General features: G+C 43.3%; 1 protein-coding gene across 2 annotated transcripts in view; it reads right to left on the bottom strand.

Moving 5' to 3' along the window:
* DOCK10 (dedicator of cytokinesis 10) overlaps nucleotides 1–25434 on the bottom strand; it is a gene marked incomplete at its 5' end in the record, with an annotated part of 165167 nt that extends 139733 nt beyond the window's left edge. Inside the window, one exon of one of the 2 annotated variants that reach the window (XM_082319272.1) lies at nucleotides 25315–25434. In XM_082319272.1, the coding sequence (XP_082175398.1) occupies nucleotides 25315–25434 (120 nt within the window). Of the gene's footprint in view, nucleotides 1–19519; nucleotides 19644–25314 lie in introns of those variants that run through there. The other variant, XM_082319273.1, reaches the window with a different exon arrangement.
* Between the last annotated feature and the right edge of the window lie 2298 nt (nucleotides 25435–27732).

Below are 27732 nucleotides of genomic sequence, written 5' to 3'. Positions count from 1 at the left end.
CTTATCTCAACCCATGAGTTTTCTCACTTTTACCAAACATTTGCTAACGCTCCTATTTCATACCTCTTTAGCACACCACATTAAAATTTCATGTTTCCTTCCCACAAGCTTTCTTTATTCCATTAATTTTCCTTTCTCTTTATGTCATTTGCATTCATGTCATCTGAATAAACAGGATATAACCTATTGGTATGCTGGTCTTCAGCTGAGGGCTTTGAGCAGGAAGATAGAAAGGCAGCTCTCAGAGGAGATCCTTTAGTGAGAGGATGACTTTCCAAGTGAAACACTGACCCCTCCTTCCAACCCCAGAGGAGGCTGCATTCTCCTCAGGCAAGGAGGATGGCTGCAGGTCAGAAGAACCCTTTGCCTACACTTGCTCAGCTGTCAAGATGGCATGCACAATTTTTTATTTTTTTTTTTAATTATCTGGACAACAAGCCCTCTTCTCCAAGATGTGTTTGCATTAAATGCATTGAGAAGTTATGGAGAAGCTCTTAAAGTGTGAAGATCCTAAAGCAGCAATGACAGGTGACTGCAGGAGCCATCCACAAAACCAGGAATGCCTCTGATACTGCTTGTGACAGTCTGTTCAGTCTGGCCCACAAAAGCTGCAAGCCATTAACAGGAACTAAAGAGAGAATAACAGTACAAATAACAACAGTGTTGTTACAAATGATAATGCTCATGCCACCATTACGACTTACCAAAGGATGCTCAGTATCCAGCTGAGCAGAGCACTCACTGGTGTAAAGCAGGTTTATACAAAGCTACTGTCACAGAGAGCAATTTGTTGGCACTCTGAAGCTGACTCACAGGACTATTTACCTAAACTAAACATGGTTAATAAACTGGCAAAACAACGTCAATTCACTAAAAATCCTTCATCAGAGATAGTGTAACATTTGCCAGGTGAGCTATTTATCTCACATAGCTCAATCAGAGATAGCTCAGGATGGTTCTAGTCCAGGTGCCGTACTGGCACACACGGCCACACGCAGCACTCTGCTAAGCACATCTGAGCACTTCTGGAGTCAGACTGCCCCGCAAGCCCCAACCATTTTAAAGCATGAAGTGTTCTCTTGGGAAGAGTAGAGTGAGTCTTTCAGTTTTTCATGGCTATCCTACCCGAGTTACTGTTCCACATACATCATCCTGGTACAGGTGATGAGCAGCTCCCAACAATGCATAAGCAATGTGGCCAGTGGCTGTTACTCACAGCTCCACACATAGACCCACAGTTATAGTAAAACTTCTGTAAAGGTCTAGCCTATACAAGTAGCAGGCAAGCATATTACGCAAGATACAATAACAAAATTACAGTCTCTACCTTGATGCAGATGAGGATCACTCACGTATTGGTGAGCTTCTGTGTCATCTCTCAGCACCTTGTAATTTATCACTCACATCACCCTTCCAAAACAAAAAGAGCTGATAGACATTATCTTCTTAGCAAAGGGAAGTTTCCTCAGAGTCATCAAAGGTCCTTGTCTCCAATATTTTTCATAAAGGCTTGGAGGCATTTGCAGGGAAAGCAGAGGGGAAAAAAAACATACCCAACTTTGAAAGTCTCTCTTCATGCTCTGCTACTTCAAAACAAACAGTGGAATCCTAACCAGCTCCTGAGGAACCAGCATCAAGACCCGGACTGGACGGGTAAAGTACTCCAAGAGGTAGTCTTCATGGCAGTCTGCTTGATGACAGAAACCCTCTTTAACTTGCCTCCTTTCCTTGCATGTTTTATGCCTGAGGAATAGTACAAACTCAGATCTTTCAGCGTGCTTTGTCTAATGACTGTGTCCTTAAAGCAACATGGTGGATACCACGTTATAGTGGCATCTCTCACTGCCACAGAGGCAGCACTTCCAATACCACCTCCTGTTCTCTGTCTGCTGCCAGGTTGCTAATGGAGGTCTGGGGGACTGAGAATCCACCTTCAGGAGCAGCCCTGTCTTTTCTTCCAAAACAGTTATGTCCCAAAGCTTTCACATCTAGCCCAGTGGCCTACAAGAGGCTGTGAGGTGCTAGGCTGAACCACTGCTATCATATCTCTTGGAAAAAAAAAAAAGCTTTAAAGTGCACACAGTAATCATGCACTTATTTCAAAGAAAGCTTATGCACTCGCAGTTGCTAAAAGCCATAAAGAGCATCTGTGCCTTCCACTAGTAACATACCCTCTTACAGTCATTTGAAAACATTCATGCGCTGTATTTCAAGGCGTTGCTTCAAAACAGTTAAATATCAGAAACACTGAGGTCTCAAACCGCAAAGCAGGCCCAAGGGTCTGGCCAAATGTGACTAAGACAGTCAGAAGTACATAGGCTTTGTATTTCTTTAGTTTCTACCAGCTGCTCCTTACTGACCTGGGAAAGCATTTAATGCAGTACCTGGTCAGTACAGGTCCTGAATGACACACAGCTTTTATCTTGAAACTGCATTCCTTCTCATGAAGCTATCATTGACCAACACAAACAATTCTTAACTGTACTAAGTTACAGTCAGTGCAAACTCCCCAATTCGTAGTGTACGGTTATAACCATACAAGAGGGGCTCAAATCATCCACCAGCTCATTTCTCATACCGTACCTTACAGCAGCAAGCAATCTTACACTAGTGCAACATTCAGGAGATACCTTCCCAGTGCTGCCACAAAACCACTGCGATGTCACCTGGCTACAGAGCAAATAGGAGGACTGCAGAAAGTAAGTGTATGGCACCCTCTAGGGAGTAGTACATGAAAGACAAATTCACCACCAGACTCAGCCCTCCTCACTGGGTATGACAAGTAACATAGATTAAATGACTGTGTTTATAAAATCTTCTCTTTACATAAGAAAAAAAAAAAAAGAAAGTAACTGCACTATCCAAAACCTTTAAAAATGAGTGAGGTCTTCTCCACCATAGCTAGGGAAACAGCCCAAAGGAAGGGCTGCAGGATTAGGACTGCTGTTTATAACTTTTCGAAATAGCACATAGTTCAAAGTGAATGACAAGTTAAGCACAGACCTTTAAAAAAAAAAAAAAAAGTGACCACCTGAAGGCTGCCTACGCAGCACAGTGCTACACATGACACAGAAAGACCGAGCAGGCTACGAGAACTTGAGTCTGCCCTACGAGCACCCTTGTGCAAACTACGTGGCAGCGTGCTACCCGAACCACCGGCTGCTCAAGGGGGAACGCGTACCCGGGATGGGGAGCCCAGCCAGGGCTGCGCAGCAGCAGACACGGGGCTGCTGGCCAACGGGCAAGCTCATGGGAGCTCATGCTGCAAAACATATTCTTACAACTCTGCTGTTTCTTGACTTTACCTGCTGAAAATGGAAACCATCACGTACAGACATGGGGGGCGAGGGGGGGGGCAAGTCTGATAACCACAGAAACAGGCTATCCGGACTGCATGTGCTAATGCCACCTTTCTCTTCTCAATATTGCTTTTTAACCTCTTTCATGTTGATGTCTGGTGAAAAGTACTATGCAGAAGTTGTGTGGAGTACTCTTAATTACTACCACACTGTACATGGCCAAAATACAGAGGTTTCCCCCCATTAAATCCCACAGCAGTTCACTAATGACACCAACATACTGCAACCATTTAACAGATAAGGAAAGAGACAAAGGGATAAAAAAGACTGAAGTAAGCATTTCTAACAGACTAATGACAGAAGGTGGGCTAGAACCCACATCTCTGGAGCTCCAACACCTAAAGGGGTTTCTCAGAATATTATCTTCATACAAAATGAGAAAAAAATTTTATCACTTGCATGCAAATAACTGCCACATTCTTATTTCCAACTCAGGTGAAGCACCCTGCTGATTTTCAAGAAATTTCTCACTTTGACAGGTAGTTTTCTACCATTACAGCCTCTGTGAGATCACTGGGATTATTCTCAGGTCTTAGATTAAGTAAAATGGGAGAACGGTAGCCTATGGGCAGTGATGAAAACCTCTTTACTTCAATGCACTCCAGTGGTTTCTGGATCTAGCACTAAATATTCTAAAGAGCAGCTAAGAGCATTGTTGTGGTTTCCTTAAACATATAACAGGAAAAATAAATATTTAACTTCATATGAGGAAAAATAACCACTTAACTTATAAAGCAAATGTTTGTTTGCTTGTTTTTTAAAAGAACTTTTATTATCCCATAACATTGAAGGACAATTAGTTGGAGCTACCAAAAGTCATCCCTTCCCTGGCACAGTGTTAAATAAAAACATGTATTAAGATAAACTCCGGAAAGAATTTTCACCAGAAGTTACAACTAAGTCTGGGCTCACACTTTTGAAGGGAAGATTGTGTAAATGAGCCACAGCAGAAAAAACAGGCACTACCCTGTTGGTTCCCAAAAAGAACTGGTAGCAAATCTTTACTCTCTTTCTGAAAAGATCCACGTTTGACTTGCACACAGCCCCTCAAATGGCATTATCAGCAGCTGGTCCTGCTTCCAGAAGACTTCCATTTCACTAACCCAATGGGAAAGAGTCTGAAAACTAAAACTGGCATAGAGGGGGGAAAAAAAACAAAACAAAACAAAACACACTAGCTTCTTTTCACTCTAATATGTTATTATTTATGACAGATCTTACAGCTCTAACAGAGCACAGCTGGTCTGTTACCTTGCCAGGGTTCAAGATTTCCACGACACGCAAAAACTCCAGACTTTTGTCTAGATGTTTCACAAATTAATTTTTAAGAATGAAACACACCCAGCTACAAAGAAAGCCACTGTTCCCACACAGGAGCAAATGCATTCTCCATTTGCTGCCCTGGCACTAGCCCTGCTGCTTACAGAAATACTGGGAAGAGAAACGAGCAGCTCCAGCGACCAAGGAGGAACATCCCTCAGCCGGTTCTCCCAATGGCACATTGCATGGCTCTAAGAGAAGTCAGTCATCAGCTGCTAATGAGGTTTTAAGAATAACATGTGGGTTTGGATGAGGTGCCATTTGTACAGCAATGTTCTCTATGTTATATAGCCTGAATATGGGTTGAATAGCACAGTGCTTTAATGAACTACTCTTTCTCCTTTAAAACATGATCAAAAGCCTACCAAAACACTGGAAAAACTCTCACTGACATCAACAAACTTTGGACAAGAGCCATAAAAATTGGTACTGCTGACATCGCATCTTCAGGATGTACAACCTAGTCTCTATTTCTGTAAAAGCCACAGCTTGCCACAATCCAAAATTAGCATTTCTGTTCAAATACAGGCTAGAAATACAAAGCAAGAACAAATACAGAGAGACTAGAGTTACTTTCAAAAAGAAGCCACTCAAATCTGGAGTAAAGCAGAATTTTAGCACGGTGATATCTTGTTAGAAAATGCATTTCTTATTCCAATTTGCTTCCAGTCCAAGCCAATGACATCTTTCTACTCACAACCCAGCTAAGAACAGATAACAAAAAATAGAACTGCTCCACACCCAGACCACTTTCAGCCTCTAGCTCTTTGAAAAGATGATCTCTCTCTTTCAGCTCAGGAGAGAGCTTGCAAGGGAAGGTATCTCTTGGCATGCTCCTATCTACTCATACACTGCTTTACTTTTCAAACAACTCACTCGAGCAGGAAAACACATACACGACTCACAATTTGAGGTAGGAATTTAAATGAGATAAATGAATTCTTTCTTTTAATGTTTCTCATATTATTTAACAGAGAAAAACGTTAACTGTTTACCATCACAAAAGAGTGGAATTGGATACTAAATGAATCAGTCAGGCTTCATACACAAACCCTAACTGCTTACACAAGACAGGTACAAACACAGGCCCTACCAGATAAGCTAGAGAAGCAGGACTCTGAAATGCAAATGAACACAGGGTAAAAATATGTAAGGAACTGGAGTATGTCAATCAATGGCAGCTTGCATGGCATGTGTCAAGGAACGGCCACAAGCAAGATGATGGAGAGGGGAAAAGACTTTGCTCTGCTCTCCTTCACTAGGACCCTGAAGTCCGCACACAGAGTTTCACCAGCTCCGCAGACCTCCGGTCCCAGTCTCTACCAGGGATTGCAGTAACTTTTTCCCCAGCACATCGCTGTGTCTCATGCAGAAAACAGTTAACTTTGACAGCATCTTCACTGAGGTCACAGCTTTCCAGCACAGTCTTCCATTCTTTAGCATGTCAGCCTTTAGAACAAACACCTGGGAGCCAAGTGCATTTTTTATTTGTTTGCATTAAACCCCCCCCCCCCCTTTTCCTGCCTATGAAGTCAGGCCCGAGAGGTTAAACTGGCTCATCTCCTGCCTCCCAGTTTTGGTATCCTTCCTCTCTCCCTTCTTTTTCTCTCTCCCAGAAGCCAGACTGACAGGACAAGAGTAGCAGCCAACACCTTCGGCCTCTGAGTCGGACTACGCACGTGACAGAGGTCAGCAGCGATTCCCACCTGGCTCTGCACAGGCCATTCGCAGGAGGCTTTTGGATTTTCAAGCCAAGAAACCCCTTTCCAAACTCCCTCACAAGAAAGATGGACTGTCCCAGGGAGCCAGGAGTTTAGCTGCCTAAATCACTCCAGGTTAATTTAATAAATTTTTAATTCAAAATATCAAATGCCTTGAAGATAATAATTTCTACTGCAAGCTGGGAGTTCAGCAGCTGAAAACCACAGGAAAGGTGTAAGACCTGGAGGCAATGGCCAGCAGCAGAATGATCATCAACTACTGATGCGGCACCAGCATGTACAGAGTTCAACATAGTTCTGGACATAATGCAAGGTATCTCTAGCAAAGGAAGCCTTTGTACTACTATATTTAATAGTAATAACACGAATACCCTCGTGAGACATCACCGAGAATATATGTACAGGTCTGTCCACCTTGAAGGATGAACCAGTCGCAGAAAAGGCCTGCTAACATGACCAGGGAATTAACCTGTTGAAGAGTATCGGGGTTGATGTGTCTGGTTCTCAGATTCCCAGTACAAAACTGACACACTGGATTGAGCCCTGTGGAAAGTCACCAAGACAGACTGGGGCTGGAGGACACAACATATGAGGAAAGGCGAGAGAAATATATTTGCCCACCCTTAAGAAATGAGAGCCGATGGGAAATCTTGCCGCTGTCTTCAATTACCCAGCAGTAGGGTATAGAAAAGACACACCTAGACTCTTCTTGGAGATACATTGGCAGGGGATGGGATGCAAGAAGTTGCGACAATGGAAATACCAATTACTTACAATACAAAAGGTTCTTCACCATGAGGGTGGTCAAACGTTGGAACAGGGCACCCTAGAGATTGTGGGACCTCCATCCTTGGAGAGTCTCAACACTTGACTGGACAAGGGCCTGAGCAACCTGATTTAGTTGGACTTGCTTTGAGTGGGGAGCTGGACTTAACAACCTCCAGAAATTCCTTCCGAAGGAAGTTATTTCGTCATTGTGTAAGAAGACAGCTTATTCAGCCTAGCAAACCTGAGCCTGAATTTGTGCCCTGCCTGGGAGAGCCCTAAACACAGCCAAAGCAGAGGAGTTACTCAAGCCAAAGGCTAACACAAAGACAAGAACAAGAGGCTATAAACTGACCATTTAGGCCATACAATTTTACTTTGCAGAAGGCTCTGTTTCTAACCTAACATAAAAAGGAGCAAAAGAGGCTCCCAATCAGGCTTCTTTCAACTCAGTCAGCTGTATAATCCCTGCTTATTTTTTCAAGACAATTTCACTTTGAGGCAGTCTCCATATGCAAAGAGTTCAGCCAGGAGCAAGGAACAATCTCACTCAATTTCCGAGCATAAGCTTCTACAGCTGGAAAATGAGGCACAAAACGTGGATAAAGTAAGAAAGGAAATGCAAAGTAAAATTTGTACATACAGTGGCCAACAAAACCTGTGTTGTCTCAGGTGCTGATGTCCTATCACCCCACTCCCCCAAAAAGAGCAGCTGCAGATGTATCCTTTTATCTGACAGGAAAAATCCCACAAGAAGAATATGGATTACTTCCACCAGCAATATAATAATGTGGCTTTGGATCCTTTTTTTTTTTTTTTTTTTTAAATCAGTGCCAAGAATCCAGCGGCAGTTTTTCCCAAAATAAAGAGAAGAATCAGGAGTCTAGAATTTTTTTCAGGCTGTAAATATTAAGGAAGGGTCTTGGGGTTTTTGTTTGGTGTGTTTTTTTTTTTTTTTTTTTTTAAATGCTGCTCAAAAAACCCCCCCAAAACCAAATCTGATAGCTCCAGGGGAAGCAAACCAAGCAACCTTTTCCCTTTTGATCATGTCATGTATGTCCTAACCATGACACTTCTAGGGCTAAAGCACATGGGGCAAACCATGAATTTCTACACAGAAAACCACCTACACAGAATCCTACTGGTGTAACAGAAAAGGGATCTGTGGGTATGTAGTGCCAGCTACTATCATACAACAGAAGTTATCCTCTTCATTACAATGAGGGGTTGTTAGCAGATCATATCGCCCCTCCTTTTACAGTAGCCAGAAAGTCCAAGCTGCATAATGCAGCAGTGAGACCACCCGTACAACAGCAGGCCAAAACCACGTGGTTCCTCAGAGCAACAGTCCTCCGTGGGATACCACAGCCCTGTCAGAAGGGCTACACCTGGAGTGACTCCTACACAGCTCCTCTGCTACCTCTCATGCCCTGCCTAAGGAAGAGCCTGAAAAACCACAGTTTTGCCCTTATCACCACGGAAAGGAAAAAACAAAATGCATCCTGCACTTTTTAGAAATGATCTTGCTTTGCTTCTTTCACAGCACAAGAATGTGATCACAATATCAAACTGAGTAACAGCTATTTTAGCATCTAATGAGCGACATTGTGGTGTTCTGTCCCCTGGACAGCTTTTCTGTGCAACATCTGTTTTTCATTTCATGTCTCTTGTCAGGGTTTCACTCCCTTTCTTTTACTTGAACTCTAGAAGAGAATAAAATTGTACAAACCCCAAAACTAACGAACCTGCATTGCTGGTATCAATTAGCATTCACATCCACAAGGCTCTTTATTCAACTAAATACAAAATTAGCAAAACCAGCCCAACTATAAGTTGTTTGGTCTATATTTGCTAAGCTGTAACACAGTCTCTAAAAACATATGTCTTCTGGTTGGTATTTCAGGCAAAAATCTTTAGAATAATAGTATTTTTATTAGTAACATGTGTGTTTTGAAAGATTAATACTGAACTCCAAAAGAGATTAAAATATGAGTAGAAACTATGATCTAAATACACATATGTGCAAAGAGTTTTCATTCTCACTGCCTGAAATGTCTGGGTGCAAGTCAGTTGATTTTGTTATTAAAGCCTTAATCGTGTCGGTATTTTTTTTTATTAATTGATATTTATTAAAAAATCCTGTTCTCGTAGAACCATTTCAAGAGCATTACTAAGAAAAACTTGATCTACTATATAACAGAAGTGATGTCATTCTCAATTTTATTATGACACATCTCAAATGAACTTCAAGGGGATCCTAATAATTTTAGGTAGTACCCAAACATTGACCTCTTCTCTATTTAGTCTTCCAGGAATTCTCCACCCGAGTAGTAAACAAAGAACAAAGCAGCCAGAGAGTGCTTTTCAAGAAATGGTAATTATTTATGCTTACAAATGGATTGATTTATTTCAGGGAAGCAATCAGTTCTCTAATTGTGCTGAACACGCAATTAGATTTTTAAATAGATGACCAACTTCCTGGACCACCCCCTCGCTCTTCTGCTAGCAGCTGGGCATTCAACAGGCTTATGTTCTTAAGTAACTCCAGCTGCAAAAGTGCAAATGCCTAAGTAAATAATTTAAATGTTACAGACTACATGCTGGAACTTTAACTGTGCAGATTGTTTTATTGTTGTTTTTTAAGAAAGTAAAACACTGGTTGTCTACGCTCCCAAAGCTTTAATTAGAACACGTGATATCCAAGCAAATATATTACCATACATACAGAATTTCCTTTAAACATACCCCCTTTTCATATCAAGGAAAAGTATTCTCAACTTTCTCTTAGAATTCTGGCAGAAATTAAAATACAGAGATAGCAACTGTTCATTTCTGCTGAAATTTACTCCAACATATAAATAGTGCTCTAATTAGATACAAGCCAGAAGTTAACAAACATTTATCACTTATGTAATATTACAACGATTTCATGCTAACACAGAATTGCAACCAACAGAAGAGCTCTCACCTTGCTGTCATTTATGCTTTTAACAAGCAGCTGAGCAAATTAGGAACAGTTACATCCAAATAAAGATATATACACACAACTAAACACAGACTGTCAGGCATAAGGCTGGAGCTGGTTACAATTACTCGCTCTCAGTATTAGTGTCTTACTCTTGATATGGTAATGCTAAATTCAACATGACTACTCTTCACAAAAGATCAGGTAGGCAATTTATTGAGGAGAGAGCCGGGGCAGATTGTCGGTGGCACACATAAGCACTGGGAAACAGAAGCCACAGATTTCACGTGAGACACCTAGGGAACGTGTCCTCTACCCAGCACAAGCTTATCAGCCCATCTCACCACTCTGTGAAGCAGCACCCTCTGGCTTTCAAATATCATATATCAGCATCTGATTTGAAAAAACCGCAAGCTTGAATGCCAGCCATAAAAGACTGCTACACCCTGGTAGGAGGTACTACCCTAACTAAGTAAAGCCATCCTGCTGAACCAACATTCACACGACTGTCAGCCAAGAGAAACAGGTGCAGTGGAAGGTTAAAGGAGATTCACCGCTATCTTGGTATTGCTGCTACCCCTGGACTGTGGATAGCACTTGCTTGGGGTTTCAAGAGACAAGGGAATAATTAATATCAGGAAAATAATGCAGAAGATGCATCCACCATTCTACTCCACATGTAGATTTATCTGATGATCTGGGAAGCCCATCATCAAATGGCACTACAATTATTATTTTGACTCAGGAGTGCTGAGGAAGCCAGCATCTGCCTATGACACACAACTTCTGGAAGCTCTAACCTGATCCAGAAGACCAAACCACACCAGTATGAGATCACGCTTTAAACGTAAATCTAATCCTGCTTTCCAACTATGACTATCTATGCAGATAGAAATCTGAAGATGTTCCACTGCAACCAAAAGAATTAATGGGATTTTTTTTTTTTTTAACCAGAATCCACTCAATCTATTTAAAGCAACAAAGATATTTAAATTTGACTGTTATTGACATTACTCATCCCACTGTAGCAACAAATTTTGAAGCCCCAGATGGGTTAATATTTATGAGACAGTCAACAGAACATCAAAGAGAACAGGAAGCAGCGTTTCCTGCCAAACTGCCTCAAAGCAGTCGTACCATCAGCACTTGCACTTCACTAGTTTTCACTACTGTTATCTTACAGACAGACATGAAAAAACTAAAAAAATCTCCTAAGCTGAGCCCATGATAATAGCAACGAGAAAGTATTATTCCTTAGTCATGGTTCAATTTTCATTTATTTTCATACCCTTAAGACAAACATTTTTAAAAAGTCCTTGTTAGCTAATGACAGGAAAAGCTGTTTGGCATACTGGTTACAGGGAACACCTGGAGCTCTGATACAGGCAAAAAGAGTCAGACCACTGTCATTTTCCCTTATCTTTTTTGCCTTATAAATTAAAGTTAACTATAAAGTTAACTGAAGGAAATTGTAAGCTGCCCGTTACTTCCATGCTTTTTTCTTCAAGAAAGGAAAAAAATCTTCGTAAACAAGAATTAGAGGAGAATAGTGTGCTAATGTCTAGGCTTTTGGTACTGAGGGCACCCATCTCAGTATGGTTCCCCTTGAGGCAAGTTGTGCCAGTACACTAAGTTGCGAAACCAAAGTCTAGCATTTAACTGGACTTAAAACAAAAACTAACAAACAAACAAACAAACAAAAAAAGGAAAATTTTGTGACAAATCCTGGGATGTTTTCCTCTCTTAGAAAGAGACACATGCTCCAAAACATAACACACACCCCCTCACTCACATACCCAAAGAACAGCAAAAGAAACACAAACAGGCAGATTTCCAGGCAGCTCCAGACTTTAGTGATCTGAAGGTTCACCTTTAACAGGCACAATTAAAAGACAAGGAAAAAAGATGATCTTCTTGCCCCTAAATATTCCCATTTAATATCATCCACCTAAATACTGTAGCATTACATGAAAATATATCTAGTTCCACTGATGCAAGCCTCCATGCAAATAAAGAGGGAGGGAGGCAGGAAAAAAAGGGGAAGGAAACACATGAGGGGGAAGAGTCAGAGTTCTTTTTATTTCTTTAGTTTTAATTCCTGTAATTCTCATACTTTAAACTATTAATAACCACACAGATAAGGACTTCTTGTTTTTAAAAGTTTCATCCTTTTAACTGTCAACAGGCAGTTGATACACAGCCTTTTGTAAAACTGCAGCTGTGTTTTTGGGGCAAAACAGCAAGGTCCACTTTGCTGCTTTTCCTTGACAGCGATCTTCCTTTTACCACCACTCTTAAAGCCACCTCTGCGACTCCACTGCTTGCACCTGAGACTTACCAGGGGCAATGCACACTAGAGATGGATCCGCTGTTAGACCCAGAGCTGACGGCGTGGTACACAGCTGTACTGCCAGCACACGAGGAGCGATGCCTGTGAGCATCACCTTCTGTGTCTCTGTCTGAACGTCACTGGTGCACTCCTCTGCAGAGATCATGCTTCTGAGGACGTCTGGCTATGTGTTCCCCAGTGGTAAGCACTTGCCATTCCCAGTTACCGCATCAGTTAGAGCCGTGGGTGAGCCACACCACATTAAAAAGCAACCCCTCATTGCTGCAGCATACAGGTTTTACACCTCAGCTTTTCAAACTCCAATCTAAGAGTCATTTGCTGACTCCCATTCTTTGTCACACAGACTTCCCCAAAATAAAGAAACTCACATAATCAAATCTGAATCCCTGCCAGACCCTTTAGGATTAGGAGTCGGGCTCTTCTGAAAAACACACCGGGAAATAGTGATAGGAAACAGAAACCCTGAAGTGTCGGGGCACAACAACCAAGTATAGTGGCCCTGACAGCTCATTCTAGCACATCTCAATATCCATCAGCGTGGAATTTAAATGTCAAGTATCTTTGCTTAAAACCCCAAAAAACATGCATGCCACATTATTCCAAGGAAACAGATGTTAGCCCTGGCAGCTACTTATTTACTTAAGTTTATTTAAAAAAGAATACAAATCTATCGATATATACACACATCAAGATATTCCACTGTCTTCCACACTGTACTGAACAGGGAGCCACTGATACAGAAATGCTTTAAGGAAACAGACATAGCTGAGAGGTTCTTCTTTCAAGAAGAGTCACTACCTATTATTTGAATTATATTTTATCTAATGAACAGTCATTCAAACAGCAAGTATTTATACAAAACCATCTGTTTAATGTAAAACTTTACACTAAAGCTAGGAAAGAGGCTTCTTACCAAGCCCAAAGACTTTACACTGACAGTATGGAGGTGAGAGGCATGGCTAGACAGAGCAACACAGGATAGCTGTTCAGTGAAGAGAAAGAGCACAGAGATTATCAGTTCGAAGAACTGGCAAGCAGAATTCCTGGAAGAAGGGTTTAAGATGACGTGGATGGCAAGCAAAGATAGGTGCCTGACAGACAACTGACATACTGTTGTTTCCTGCATACAGAGGGGCATTAACGGAGGCTGAGAGACCAGTGGGAGAAAGACACAAAGAGCAGCAAACACTGAGGACTGGAAGGGGAGAGGGCAGCAAAGCAGGGAGTGGGTAGGTAAGAGAATGAAGAATTAAGAGTAAGATAACATTTAAGTGCAAAATACAGGCCATGCCTAGTAAATTTGAAGGGTTCTCATTGCAAGAACAACTTTAAAAAGAAAAAAAGGAGATAAACCTCACACCGAGGCACGTCAGTTGTTGTGTCCTGCTGTAGTACTGCCCATCCTGCTTACTGTGATTCAAGTAACTTGTAACTTCCACCTGAACCCGGTCTGCAAACGGTTATCACCTCACCCTTTCTGGAGAAAGGATACATAGAAGGCAAAAAGTATTTTACTGCCAACATCCACAGCAAGCTGGAACTAGCGTTCCTACATAAAAAATCATCTCATCTTCCATTTCCAAAATGAGCAGACTTATACCACTTTGATTTCCTCTGTTTCATGAGCTCCAATTCTTTTCCAAAGTCTACAGAAACATGCGAATGGTTGGGTACGTATTTGAAACATAAAAAGGAGGAACAGGAGGTTTCTGAAAGACACCTGAAGAAAAGTTATCATCTACCTAGACTGCAACTTTTTTTTGTGTATATTACGGATTTCCTAAGGTTGCTGTTAAACCACAGGTTATTATTACTTGACTAGGAAAGAAGATAAGCTAAATTTCTGCTCATATATCTCCTGAATTTCTGTTTGGTAAGTTCTCCTAACTAACCTCCAAAACAGTTCTCATTGATTCTGGGGAAGCTACGAGGATAAATTCATGCAGCACTGAAGAGACCAGTATCATTCAATTCTACTTAATGTTCTGTGACTTAGTTTCCACCAGTGTTTGCAATTTTAGCTGTTTAATGAAATGGTGTCAGCAGAACAGAAGCAGCGTACCATCACACAGCTCAAAGAGAAAAACAACTGTTACTCATGTAAAAGGCAACTGATGTTTAAAGTGAGATGTGAGCTTTGGAACAGGCAGATGCTTTTTAGTAACTCGCTTTCAGATGAGAGCTGTGTATGATATTTCACTTCTGCATTGTCACTGTAATTGCTCTTTATCCACTGCTGGAAGTCCACCTGCTACACATGAATGGAAGGAAAAGAAGTGTGCCTATATACTGACAATGGAGACATGATAGCTCAGCACATATTTTAGTATGCATTGCAAATATGTGAATACAAAAGATACAGACCACATGATATTCTGGAATAAATATCAAAGTCTGCTCATTACTGTTTTTAATACTTACTCATCACTCCCTTTCTCTCTGCATGCAGAATCAGAGGTGTGACCCAGGACTTGTTTTCCCAAGGTCTCTCCCCATCAATGCACAGTTGTTCTGTACCATGCACTCTCCTGTATTTTGTTTAGTGTAGCTTAAAAGTTCAAAGCCATGAAACAGTTCCATCCCAAGGATGGCCAAGTTTTGGCCCCTGAAAACTTTTGAGACTTGAGACCACTTTTGAGGCTCTTCTAACTAATAAAAAAGGAAAAAAAAAGAATCCAGGAAAATGTCTGTACACTTCTATCTTCAAAGAGAGACCAATATTGCTACAAATACCACAAGTTAATTTATGGCCTGTGAAATGTAACAGAGGCATTCCTAACAAAAGACATCAAGCCTGGCACGTGCCATAGTACTTGCACAGCAATGGAGAAAGCTCTTTCATGGGACAGACTCCAAAGATGATTTATTACCTAAACCAGCATGGTCCAACCAACAGCCCCCAGGCTGACTTCAGCCCATCACTTTCACTCTAAAAGACTCAACAAGCTCTGAATACTTTCTTCTGCGCCTACTCATAGCATGGAAAGGAGTGCTGTATTTGCTTCCAAAGGGGCGAGAAGGGAGATACGGAGGACTGGCCTCCTTCCCTCCCTCAAACTGCACATACATTTTACACGGTATCTGGGCATAAGCAGCCTTTCTTTTCTCTGTTCTGCTGGCTTTTTGGCTTGGACTCTCTGCTGGGGCTGCCAGAGCTTGCACAGGGCTAAAAGGGCAAGGCGGCAGGGGGTGGAGAGAAGATAAGGAAGAAGCAGCAACAAGCGTCTCACAGCAGAAGAAAGGATGGAAAAAGTACTTTCAGAATTAGAAACCACTGAGGCTCCATTACACGCCACTATGGCCAGAAGATACCACAACAGTCCTCCCTGACTCTCCTCATGTCCCTTCTCCCAGAATACTTGTTCTGTCATGCACCTTAGGGGACACATCATCTACAAACCAGAGCACTCCACTGTGTTCATTTCCCCCACCTCCCAGCTGCAGCAGCACTAAGCACAATGAGGAGTCAGGAGCCTGCAAGGATCAGGATGAAGATGCTTACTCACGCTCAGACACGCCGTGAGGGAGCAGAAGGTCCCAAATTTCTTCCCCTACCCCACTCCCCGGCAAGTACCTGCACAAGTATCAAAGGAGTTTAAACACTCTACGAACACATTTAACACCAAACGACGCCATCGTAGATGCCAATGGTGAAATAGGTCCAGTATCCCCCACGGCTGCTAACCTTAATGCCCCAGGAACAGACACGCATCATGTCTGTATCAAAGCTGACAGGAAGTAAGGGAGGTTGCTTTTAAAATAGATACACAAAACTTTTTTTTAGTTTCAAACCATCTGCACAGTGGAGAGGATCTGTCTAAAAATCCACCACAAACTAGACATAAGAGAGAACAGAGAGAGGGTCTGGGGCAGAAAGGGAACAGCAGGGGAAGAGCTGATGGGCAGGAGGGAGGGGGACCAGGGCAAGAAATGGGGAGGTGTGAGAAAAACAAGGCTTGTGCCCAGAATCACAGACACGCAGGGACAGCGTCCCATGTTAATCCCAACTAGGCTGTACTTCAGAGCTTTCAAGTGATAAGCTTTGTACTGGTCCTATATTGCATTAATTCTAGTCACAGAGCAAATGTAGAAAATGGACCAGGAGAAAGAAAGGCAAAAGGAATTAATTGTAATATCAGGAAGTAGTACAAAGAAATTGGTAAAGGTGTCACAGGCCAACTGCTGGTAGCCACCCAAGGATTTCTCTAACTCATGCAAAATACAAAACTCTGGTTTGAATTTTAATGAATACTTTTTTGGAAGTCAGAGGAATTTGAGTGGGGAGGGCAGGATTTGAAATCCAGTAAGGTTTACAAACCCCTCAAAATTGTCCCAGAGCCTGGCAGAAACTCAAATCACAGGAGAAGCTTCTCACACTTTAGATGTAAGTATGTTTTCTTCAAATCATGTCAACCTCTCCCCCCAAAACAAGAAAAAACACGATCTAGAACAAAGATCACTGAGGAACTTGCATCAAAACACAGACACATTTAACCCATAGTTAAAGCGTTCCAGACAGTTCTCGGATAAAAGACGTTTAGAAGTCTTGTCTCTGCAGAACCTTGTGCTCCCCACATGGTGAGCCTTTAACTTAGTCCTCAGAAAAGCAGAGGCATATGTTATGAGACAGTTGAGAGTCCAGAATTTCATTCTTGCCAATAAATGAGAAGTACACTCCTCAAAATCAGCTGACATACATCAGCCTACTCACAGTTGCAAAAGCAGGTAGATCTAGCAGAAAACATACATGGGCAAACAATGCATTTAAATGATGACAGTTTAAAAATTAAAATCCATTATGGTTAACCAAAGCCAAAGACAATAAACAAAGAGTTCTTTCCTTTTTGCTATGCTAAGTCTTTTCAGTTTCAGAGAGAACATTTCTGTACTACTCTTGTTGATAAATAGTAACACTTAAGAAAGGAAGCTTTCTTTCCCCTCTAGCATATCCAACTCCATTGCATTCATTAAATTTCATTATATCTACATCATTTAATTTAGGTCAACATGTCAAAGTAACCTAGAATCATGTTTGCTTTAAGTCAGCCAACGTTACTGTCAAAGCTGAAAAGCCCAATTCAGACTCAGTGATAGAACTGCCTTGTACTTCCTCCACACACGAAGTCAGAAGTTGAGAACTACACTCAGAATTAAGAAGATCACTACAATGTTGACAGCTTACTAAATTTCTGGACAATGCATATAATACCAACTGCACAACAGCAATAGTGGGAAGAAAATCTAGTAGTAAGCTAATTGTTAATTAATAATGAATGAATTAGTAATTTAAAATGTAATACAGTGTATTTTTTTCAATTTTTGAGGTGGGGTTTTTTTTGAGTCTGCAGAGATAAAACATTGTTTCACAGAGGCAGCAGAAGACTCTTGGAGGGAGGCATCCACCTCCATTTCCCTATATTCGCCCGGGATCCTAATGACAGCAGCTACAGTTCACACTGCTGTCTGCACGGTATGAACCCGCGCATGTCACAAATGTATCCAGATTTCCTCATCTGATGCATTTTTATACAAGCTTAAAGCACATGTACATTAGGTCATTTCAAAACATTACACTGTGTTCCAAAACATGTAGTATTTGGGTTCCAGCTGAGAAGTAGCATTACAGTACCCAAGCAAAGAGGCTGGATGTTAACTCCCAGAGTACAAGTCGGGGAGGAAAGGCTGGGCAGCACAGTCCCCAGTGCCCCGAGGGAACTCCGTCCCTGTATTTGTAAAGCACTGTGTAAAATTTAAGAAAAAAAAAGCAAAATCAACCTCTTGCCTTTGTGTATCATGGGGGAAAAAATGGTACCAGAGATGACAAGTAATCTACTAAAAATATATTTAAGCAATGTGTTTAGGTTGTAATTATGTATCATTGACATGGAGGGGAAAAAATAATTACTGCATTGTGAGCCCAATCTAAAAAACAAAGGAGAGGAAAGGGCTGCGAAACAAAAAGAAGAAAAAACGTCCTGAGTTTCTCCTGTAAGAGAACAGCTCCGGAACAGTTCACTGACACACATTACCATTAAGCATGAATGCAGCTTGGTGCCCTCTTATTACACTGCTATTTGGAGCCTGCTTGTGTTCTGCCCAGAAAGGGACAACGTGAGGAGAAGGCATTCACGCTAAGCAAGCACACAAAGGTCAGGCAGATCTCAGTTCTCTTACATTTTACAGGAGAGGGAAAAAATTGGCCATGTCAGCAACGAGAACAGTGGGGCAGACTATGAAACAGTCTTAAGAGCCAGGTGAATTATTCAGCCGTATGGGGCAGGATAGCCCATCATGGGGATGAACTCAGAGACAATCGTTCTGAGGTTCTTACTATAGATTTATTGCATGATCTTGGGCAGTTAGCTCCTGGTGTTTTGTTTTTCTTATCAACAAAAAGCAGGGATAAAGTTGGCATTTGCTAATATAAGAATACACAGTTGATATAATACAGACAGCAAATACAATCTAGCTTCAGAAAATTACTGTTGAGTTTTGTGAAATGCAGGCAATCCTGAAGTGGAAACATTGCACACACTGCAAGTAAGTCTTTGTTATTTGTGTAATAATCACATCTGTGTCACTATTTCATAGCTTTTTGACCTTGTGCTAGGACAGTTACAAACATGTTTTGACTTCTGGAAGTGACATACACGCCGCAGAACCGCCTGTTATAAACCACAACAATAGTAACACCTTCTCTCTGCGCAACCGTCCTCCTCCAAAGCCAACACAAAGCTTAATTTTTCAGATTCTCCTTCTCTTTTCTACTACTGTTCATTCTCTCACTCCCCAGACCACTTATTTAACCTTGTAAGCAAGGGGAAAAAAAGTTAATGTGGCTTCTATAAACTGACAGCATTTTGAGTTACTCAAGCTGACTCACTTCCCATGAATTTAAAACAAAGCGTTAGTCAAGTGACAGATTCAAGACAACAGTAAGAACTCTGCATTTAAATCCGAGTGCCTAGGTCTCCCTACCTACTAAATTACTGCCCAGGGTTGCATATTGAGGACTTATCTGCATGAGTTATTCACCAACCTGACAAATCTTTCTTGCAGCTCTCTTCATTTCTTTCCTTCGTTTTATTGCCTTCTTCAGCCTCTCTTTCCCCACAAAGTCTTTTCTCTTTTCCCCCATTTTCTCCAATGCTTTTAACTTCTTTCTAAACCGTTTTCTTCCCTTCTCTGCCTCCACCCTCTCTGAGGCTCTCTTCTCTTATCTCCTTTTCCTCATTTCTGCATCAATTTAATCCCCGGTACCAGTCTCAAATGAAGTTCCTAGAATTGCTCAGGAGAAAACTTTGGCCCTTTTGTCCGCCTGCAGAGGAGGCGGCCTAGCAGCTGGAGAATGTGCAAGCGGTGCATTCTTCCCTGTGCCCTTTGCTTGGTTTGCCCTTACATCTGGGCTCTAGCAGCCAGCTGAAAACGGTCAGATCCTTGTCAGGGCCACATCACTGCAAGCGTCCTTGGGATACCCCAACTGAAGAACAGCTACAAAATTACATGCCGGACACTTCAAAACAAAAACATTACTGAGAAAAGAGGTTACTTGCAAATAATGTAGGCCTTGTCCCTGAACAAGTAAGGGATGTGGCACAGGATATTAATCAAAGATAAATTTTGGAATACAGATTCATGAATAAGGTTCACAGGTAAAATACAAATATAATCAAGTTGTTTAATACTTCAATTTTGCACTGCATTCACAGAAGGTTGCTAATATCCTAAATAAGCCTGACAAGTTGTCCACCCTGAACAAGCCATAACTTATCTCAAATGCAAAGGCTCGCAAAAGCAGAACGTTCACCAGCTCTAGACTACAGATAATATTCCCTTATGCCTGTGCCATGAATAAACTCTCTCTCTCTTTCTTCAACCATCAAAACGGGACGAGGCTTTCACTCTATGCACGTGCTTTTAAGATTACTTCACCAGGCTATCACCTCAGCCTTAACCAAAGAAAACATAAAAATACATTAAGAAGTCTGCAGGGAAATAGACAAAAATCTAGTAGCTGGCCTGTGAAGACTGTGCATGTACACATATGTACAACCACACAAGAGTCTATTTTACGTACAACACCATGATATATTCACTGTCTGTATAAATGCCTTTCATAGTCCAGTTTCTGTCTTTGGAACACCTCAGTTAACACCATACCTTCCAGACAGATGAAGTTTTCAGTGTCATTTAATTCATTGGCCTGATTCTCAACATGGAAGTCCAATTCAAGCATGGCCATGTAACAAGAAAAGGCCACACAACACGATCCTACAGTATAAGCACAGTCAAAGCTCTATTATTATCCAGGGAACCAAGGCAGTAGGTGTTCTCTGTGAGGCTGTGAACAATACACATTACTCTTCTTGAGAGACTTCAAAATGCCACTGGAGTCACAAAAAAACCCCACCAACAGTTCATTACCTACTCAAAACTAGAAATATACAACTACAATATAAATAGAGACTTTATTATTTGTAAAGAACATACCACATAAAATATACATTGGAAACAAATGGAATCTATTCTTTCAGGGAGGAATTATAGCGGCCTCAGGTAAAATAACAAGGAGAGAAACCCATTTGGGGGGGGGAAGAGAAAGCTACGTAATCCAGCCTTCCACTCGAGAGAGAGACAGCCAGTACGAGGTCATTGGACACCACAACTCTCTGTGCTTGGCTGCGGTGTGATGGAAAGAAACCTCTGCCAAAAAAAAAAGACGTGTGGAGCAACAGCCCAATCCCAGATTGTTGTTAACTTGTTTAAGTATGGAAGAGAGATGAGGAGCAAGACCCCCCGCAGCTCTTTTGTAAAAACAGTGTCACAATACTTTATGTAAAGGATGAGTACTTCAGCCAGCAGTACTTTGCCAAATTGAGATCTAGAAATAATAGCTTAACGTGAAGTTTAGTATTAGTTAAGCAGCTAGCAAGCTGACTTCCAGGAGCCCTGACTGGCCCATTCCTATTTTAAAAACTTCCAGTGAAACATTGCTGCAGGTACAGAGACAAACAAAGCAACAAACATATTAATTTCCCTTTCTCGTGCATAGCTATTCAGCTTTCCTGGGCAGTGGCAGCAAGCATTCATAAAGCAACTTTCAAACAAGCCTTTTCTATTAGAAGAGACAAAGAATTTCACAACAAAGTTTCAAAATACAATAAATTATTTACCTTCTAGATGATGCTGATCTATTTCACTGACTAGTTTGCCTTTTCTACATGAAAGCTTAACTAGGCACTTGTGGAAACAACCTGAAGTATTGCCACACACCATTAACACCTGATAGCACCACTCCCTCCCCCTGCTGAAGAGTTGGGTAATTAATGTAGAATGTGTTACCTGTGCTGAAACACTGCAGGTACTACCCCCTACCAACAAGATATACACTTATATTCCACCTTCAACCTTCGTTTCCACTTTCTATCTTTCAGGGTATTACAGAAGTTCCTCTCTTATACTGTACAACACCAAATGATAAACATCCTTACTTCTGCCATCCTCTTTCCCCTGATTACACTGACACTTTTTTCTTTCTACAAACAGATTTTTGTGCTGAATACTAGCAACTGTTTTTCCCATATTAAATGAATAAAAATGAGCAAAAGGAAAGGTAAAGTACACAAAAGAAAAAAAAATATATTTGAAGAGAGCCAAGAGCTAAAAGACACAACACTTTTCTCTAAGACAGTTAATGTCAAACAGGCATTTGATCCCTAGGTTCTTACCAAATTGCTAAGACACAAACGACCCCTACTGCAGGTGCTGTTACAAATCCTGATGATGACAGATCCTGATGACTGAGGCCCAGCTGCAATTCAATACAGGACATACACAGGCTTAATTCTTTACACCTTTATGCTTAATTCTGTACACTTGACACCTTTACACTTTCCCTACTTTGTAGCAGCCAGTTATTTGGAGGCTCTTGACAGCAGATGTGCCAACTTTCAGGACACTCGGACACAAGTCAGATTTAGTATAACTGGAATGTAAGGTGCTGATACATCCAGAGCAAGATGCGATGAGAACCGATGCACCTCACTGAATACACCAGATTTTTCTCTTCTGCAAGAATATTCATTTCTAGTACAAAAGTCAGGTCAAGTTCAGCCAGAAATTTCAGGTCCTGCAGGACTTTTCTACAATAGCAACACAACAGCCTTACCGCAACGACTGCGCCACTGCAGCATCCTCCGTGTGCAAGGCACATAGGCCAGAGGAGCTTCCCTGGAAAACAAGCCTCAACAGACCTTCCGGCCCCGGCACTCTGCCTTATGGATCCAGCAACGATCGCTGCCCAGCACAGAACATCGCAGCTCCAGGTGGCAGCCCCAAACCTGGCTACGGACAACCAGCAACCCCAGTTACGGCTGCCAAGGGATCTTCTGCCTGTTAGCCAAGATACAATGGTTAATTCTGCTCATTCTTAGTTGATGTAGCTAGAAAAGATTGAACCTGAAGATAACAGCTTTGTACCCTGGCATGAGTCCTCAACATTTTATAAAAATTTGCCTTTCACAGACAACATTACTGGCAACCCAAAAAAGTATGGTAAAAAGATGGTAACTTTATTACGCTTCCCAGAGCCATACATATTCAACACAGCAAGCAACCCAGACTTCAGAACCATTGTGCCTGCTGGTGAATAAAACACAACATCTGGAAGTCCCTAAGTGCTCCCACTGAGCAGTATAACTGAAACCAGAATTTGGCCTGGCGTCTTCAAATCTTAACTTCAGTATCTTTAAAAGCCCATCCTTCCAGATCTGACTGCATTTGCCTCAGATATCGAATCAAAAGCCCTGATGAAATCCAGCACCGGTACGTTTCATCAGTCAACAGGAAGTCAGGCTCACAGCAGCGGTAGACAATTTTTGCCGCCCCACAACTGAAGTCTTGATGTTTTAAAGACAGACTGAATAAAATATAACTCAAATGCACAAGCAGTAATTAAATACTGTACTCCTAAGTTAGCAGTGTAAGATCTGTTAGCAACACCTTAAAAAACCACTCTCCTCAAGGGAACCAGACCATCAAATTCAGATTTTCTTCATCAATCTCATTCTCTATTTTTTTGCATTCCTGCAGCAGAGACACAGCAGAGTAAAATATACTTCTAATAGAACTTCATTTATAATACTTTAAGATGCAATTAGACAATACAATAGTTTAGCTGGTATACGGACTTAAACACACTCTCTTAGAGGATGACTACTCAGCAGTGTCTGGACGGAGCCCAAACCAACAGTGATGGTTTCTAGAACATTTACACCAAAACTTCATCGGCGGGTATTCTGTGTATCCTGTTTGACAATGGGCCAAATTCTGATCTCTATGTGCCCAGAGGGCAGGACCGTGCAAACCTGCCAGCGGTACAGTTGTAGAGACACTTTAGGATTTGACAAGGGCTGACAACACATACAACCTTTGTGGGAAGTCAGAAGAGACAATTAAGTTTCTACCAAGCTTTCACATGTCAGAAGCTTGAAATGCTTTATGAAGACCTTCAAAGCTGACTGCAAATCTAGTGAGGTAAAGAAAACAACTCGCGTTTGGTGTACAGACAGCTAGGAAGCATGAACCGGCTGCTGCCTCCAAGCAGAATGGCTGTTTCAGTGCCGCTCTCCATTTCTAGTGGGCAAGGCCCCTCAGATGACAGAAACAGCTCACTAACTTTACGGGAACATGGTTGCAGAATTATTTCCTGTTTTATGCAGAGAGAGAGAGTGCACTGCATTTAGGCACTGGCGTGGGGTAAATTTTCATGAGTGATGACATTTCACTTAGAACTTTCCCTCTTTCAGCTTTTTAGTCCATGAACTGTGTTGCCTGAAAAACTAGAAAAGGAAAATATTTATCTGAATTACATGATTCACAGAAATGATATGCTTAATCATCTAAGAGGGAGTCATTTATCTCTCATAACACATAGCTTTAAGTCCAAAGGGATCTTAATATAAAAACGGCTAATAAATGACTCATAAATGGTTAGTGACTGAAAAACGCTAGTGGACATTTCTCTGTGAACCCTAACAATTTGCTGCTCGTGCCTATCAGCTAAGTTCTTACACACAACCACGTAGAGAGGAAATACTGTTAAAGCAGCGTGGTAACAGTTTACAGCCCTTTTGTGCTATTCCTCTATTGGAGAGATGGGGATTGAAGCCTCACGCAACGCGTTTTAGAAGCAAATGCTACTAGGAAGACCAGGGTCCGTGTTTCTGCAGCACTTCAGGCCCCCTTCCACGGGGTTTCCAGTGGAAACCACCAAGATCGCACACGCATCGCAGCAGTTATGGTTATACACCAGCATATGGGCTGTGAAGTACCTAAAAATCACATGACTGACAAGTACTGGGAGAGCCGGATGCTCGGGTCCCGTCGCCCCAGCGCACACCGGGCTCGTCCGGCACCGGCAGCGCGGTCTTCGTGTTTCGCTTCATCTGCCCGTGCAACGCTCATCCAAAAGAAAAGAAAACCGGCGAAACTCCTCAGGAGAGGAAGGCAGCCAGCGCGCTCCCGCAACGAGAGGGCCATCAGCAGCCGTCTGTGGCACTGAGCGGCGAGGCGCGGGCAGGCGGTGCCGGCGGCGACCGGCGAGCCGCCCGGGCGGGCCAGCGCTCGCCCGCAGGCTGCGAGGCGCGGGGCGGCGGGGCCGCGCGGGCCGGGGACGCAGCGCGGCGCCCCCCCCCGCTCCGGTCCCCACGGGGCTGCCCGCCGCGCCGCGCCCCTCCCCGGCTCCCCAGCGCGCTTCGCACCTGGGCCGGTGCCCGGCGCCCGCTCCCCGCCGCGGCCGCCCCGGCCCGCTCGGCGCTGCCCCGCCGCACTCACCCGCTGCTGGAGCCGCCCGCTGGCGGCGGCGGCGGCCGTGGCCGCGCTGTGCCGCAGCTCCGCCGCCTGCCCCGGCCGCAGCAGGCTCCGCGTGAAGCGCCGCGTCCGCTCGCCGGCCATGGGCGCCGGCAGCCCCGCGCTCCGGCCGCCGCTCCCCGCCCGGGCCGAGGCGCCGTCAGGAAGCGGAACTGGGGGTTTCCCTCCCGCTCCCCCCGCGCGGGGGAGGTGTGCGGGGCGGGGGCCGCCCGCCGCCGGCAACTTCGCAGCCCCTCCCCGGGGGAGCGTCGCGCCCCCGCCGCCCTCGCTGGCCATGTGCGCGGCGGCCGAGCGCCGGCCCCGGGACGGCGCCGCGGGGACGGCCCCGCTCCCGCCCCGGCAGCTCCGAGGCGGCTGCGCGCCGAGGGGGCGGTGGGGGCCCCCCGAGGGGGCTGGGGGCCCGGGGTGCGGGAGGGGGCCCGGGGTGCGGAGGGGGCCCGAGCCGGGCCAGCCGGGGCCCCCTCCTGCGTGCATGCGGTGACCAGAGGCTGCTCTTCCAGGAGGGTTGCCGGGTTGGCTTCGGCAGAGGAAGAGCCGCTCTTGGTGTTAACCGCTCACCAGGGTGGGAACGTCGGGTCACCGGACGAAACGGGAGCCTGGCCGCCAGGTTTCACGAGAAGTCAACTCTCTGGTCAGCCCCGCCACCCTCGGAGCTGGTGGGAAGCACTTGCCAAGCAGCAAGAGCTGCTGCGGCCCTGCACCGAGTGAGGCTGGATGTCTTCCAGTCCTTCTGCCAGTTGGCGTGGCATCCCTCTTTCTTGCTATGGAAAATCCACTGATGCACAATTAAGTTTAGCCATTTAAGCCCACGGAAGTTACGCAAGAGTCACAGCTCTGCCCCCCAAGTAGAATGATCGTATCTTCTGTTAGTAAATACAGCTTTATGCCTTAACACCAAGCTGTAACATGGAGAATATAGGATTGCTGCGAGAGCTGTGTCTGAATTTCTTCACACAAAAATACTTAAATTCTCCTCTGTGATGCTGAATTTTCATAATTCAGTTACACTGGTAGGCGTGGGAAAGGAGGCAACCGTGCGGGATCACACATCTGGGTGCATGGCAACCCCTGTAAGACAAAATTGAAATAAAACCTGAGGAACTTGAGGCGTAATCCCTGACAAGGCAATGGTGCTGCTCAAGTGTGAGGGCAACATCTGAAGCTGCAAAGGCGCAGAGGCATAAAACCCAACAGTGGGTTAACATTTAGTTAGACTGTTGTATCAGGGAATTAAATGTTGCAAGAACTGCTGGCTTACATCCTCACTGAGGAGCAGGCTGTCTGTTTTGAGGTTGCTGGCTGTAAGTCACTGTAGGTACTGGTGTGCTATGAATTCACTGCAGCCTATGCGTAGCTCCCAGCTCTCTACTCCAAATTTACTAAAGATACCAAGGGCAGCAATGATAACAGGACATCATAGCCCAGAGTTTAAGTATTCCTCTGCAAGGGAAACATTTCCCAGTAAGGCAAATTATCTGAAGTGTGTTAAGTGCCCTAGAATTGGTTTAAAACAATTAAAGATACCAGTCTAGATACTTCTACAATTCAGCAGGCGTTGTCTTGTAATATCTTGGAGATCATACTTGTTTGAAGCTAAAGCTCAGTAAGAAAGTACTACTGGATTGGAAAAGTTTCCTTGCTCTTGAGAAATTTGACACAAAAAGCCACTGAGAGATGGAAAAAGGAGACTCCATTCACTTCACAAACAATCCAGATAAGGCTCATTATAGGAAACTGCAGCCTGATGTTGCAAAGAAAGAAAAAAAAAGAAGAGTAAGTAGCCTCAGTGGCTCTAAGGAAGCATTCTGCCTCAACACAAAGATATAATTTGTGATAAATTTGACTGCAATTTGTTGCAGACAGCACAGAAAACATACGCTGCATCTGTGAGAAAGAATAAGAAAAATTAATGATTTCTTCCATTCAGTATGTGCACGTACATTCTGGAAAATGATTTTAAGAAAATCATGACCATCATGCAGGTCAGGAAGCTGCAGCCATCCCTGGCGTTGGGCACAGTACTGTTGCTCCTGCTCAGATGTGGTCAGCTCTGTGGTCAGGCAGTAATAGCCCGTGTTCCACATTACTTCTCTCTTCGCAGCTATACACGGGCAAGCTAGGGGTTGAGTGAATATGCAGATACTTGTCAGAAAGCAGTTGGCTGCTTAAATCTATTAGTAGACATCAAGAAATAAGAGAGCCAGCTGTTTCTGCACCACAAACATTTTCAAGCCTGCAGGAAAGCAAGAAATATCCACAAATACTGAAATAATGAGCAAAAAAGGCAGTTGGATTAAATATAACGCATTTTTTATCATCCTCTTAAGTAAACATTGAGCGATAGTCTGGGCAAGGAGCTTTGTCAAAGAAGAGCCAAGTCTG

This window comes from Platalea leucorodia (assembly GCF_965183815.1).
Source record: "Platalea leucorodia genome assembly, chromosome: 8".
In the NCBI taxonomy this organism is placed as follows: Eukaryota; Metazoa; Chordata; class Aves; order Pelecaniformes; family Threskiornithidae; genus Platalea; species Platalea leucorodia.
The sequence above is the reverse complement of the archived record's forward strand: the minus strand, read 5'-3'. Positions and strand labels throughout refer to the sequence as shown.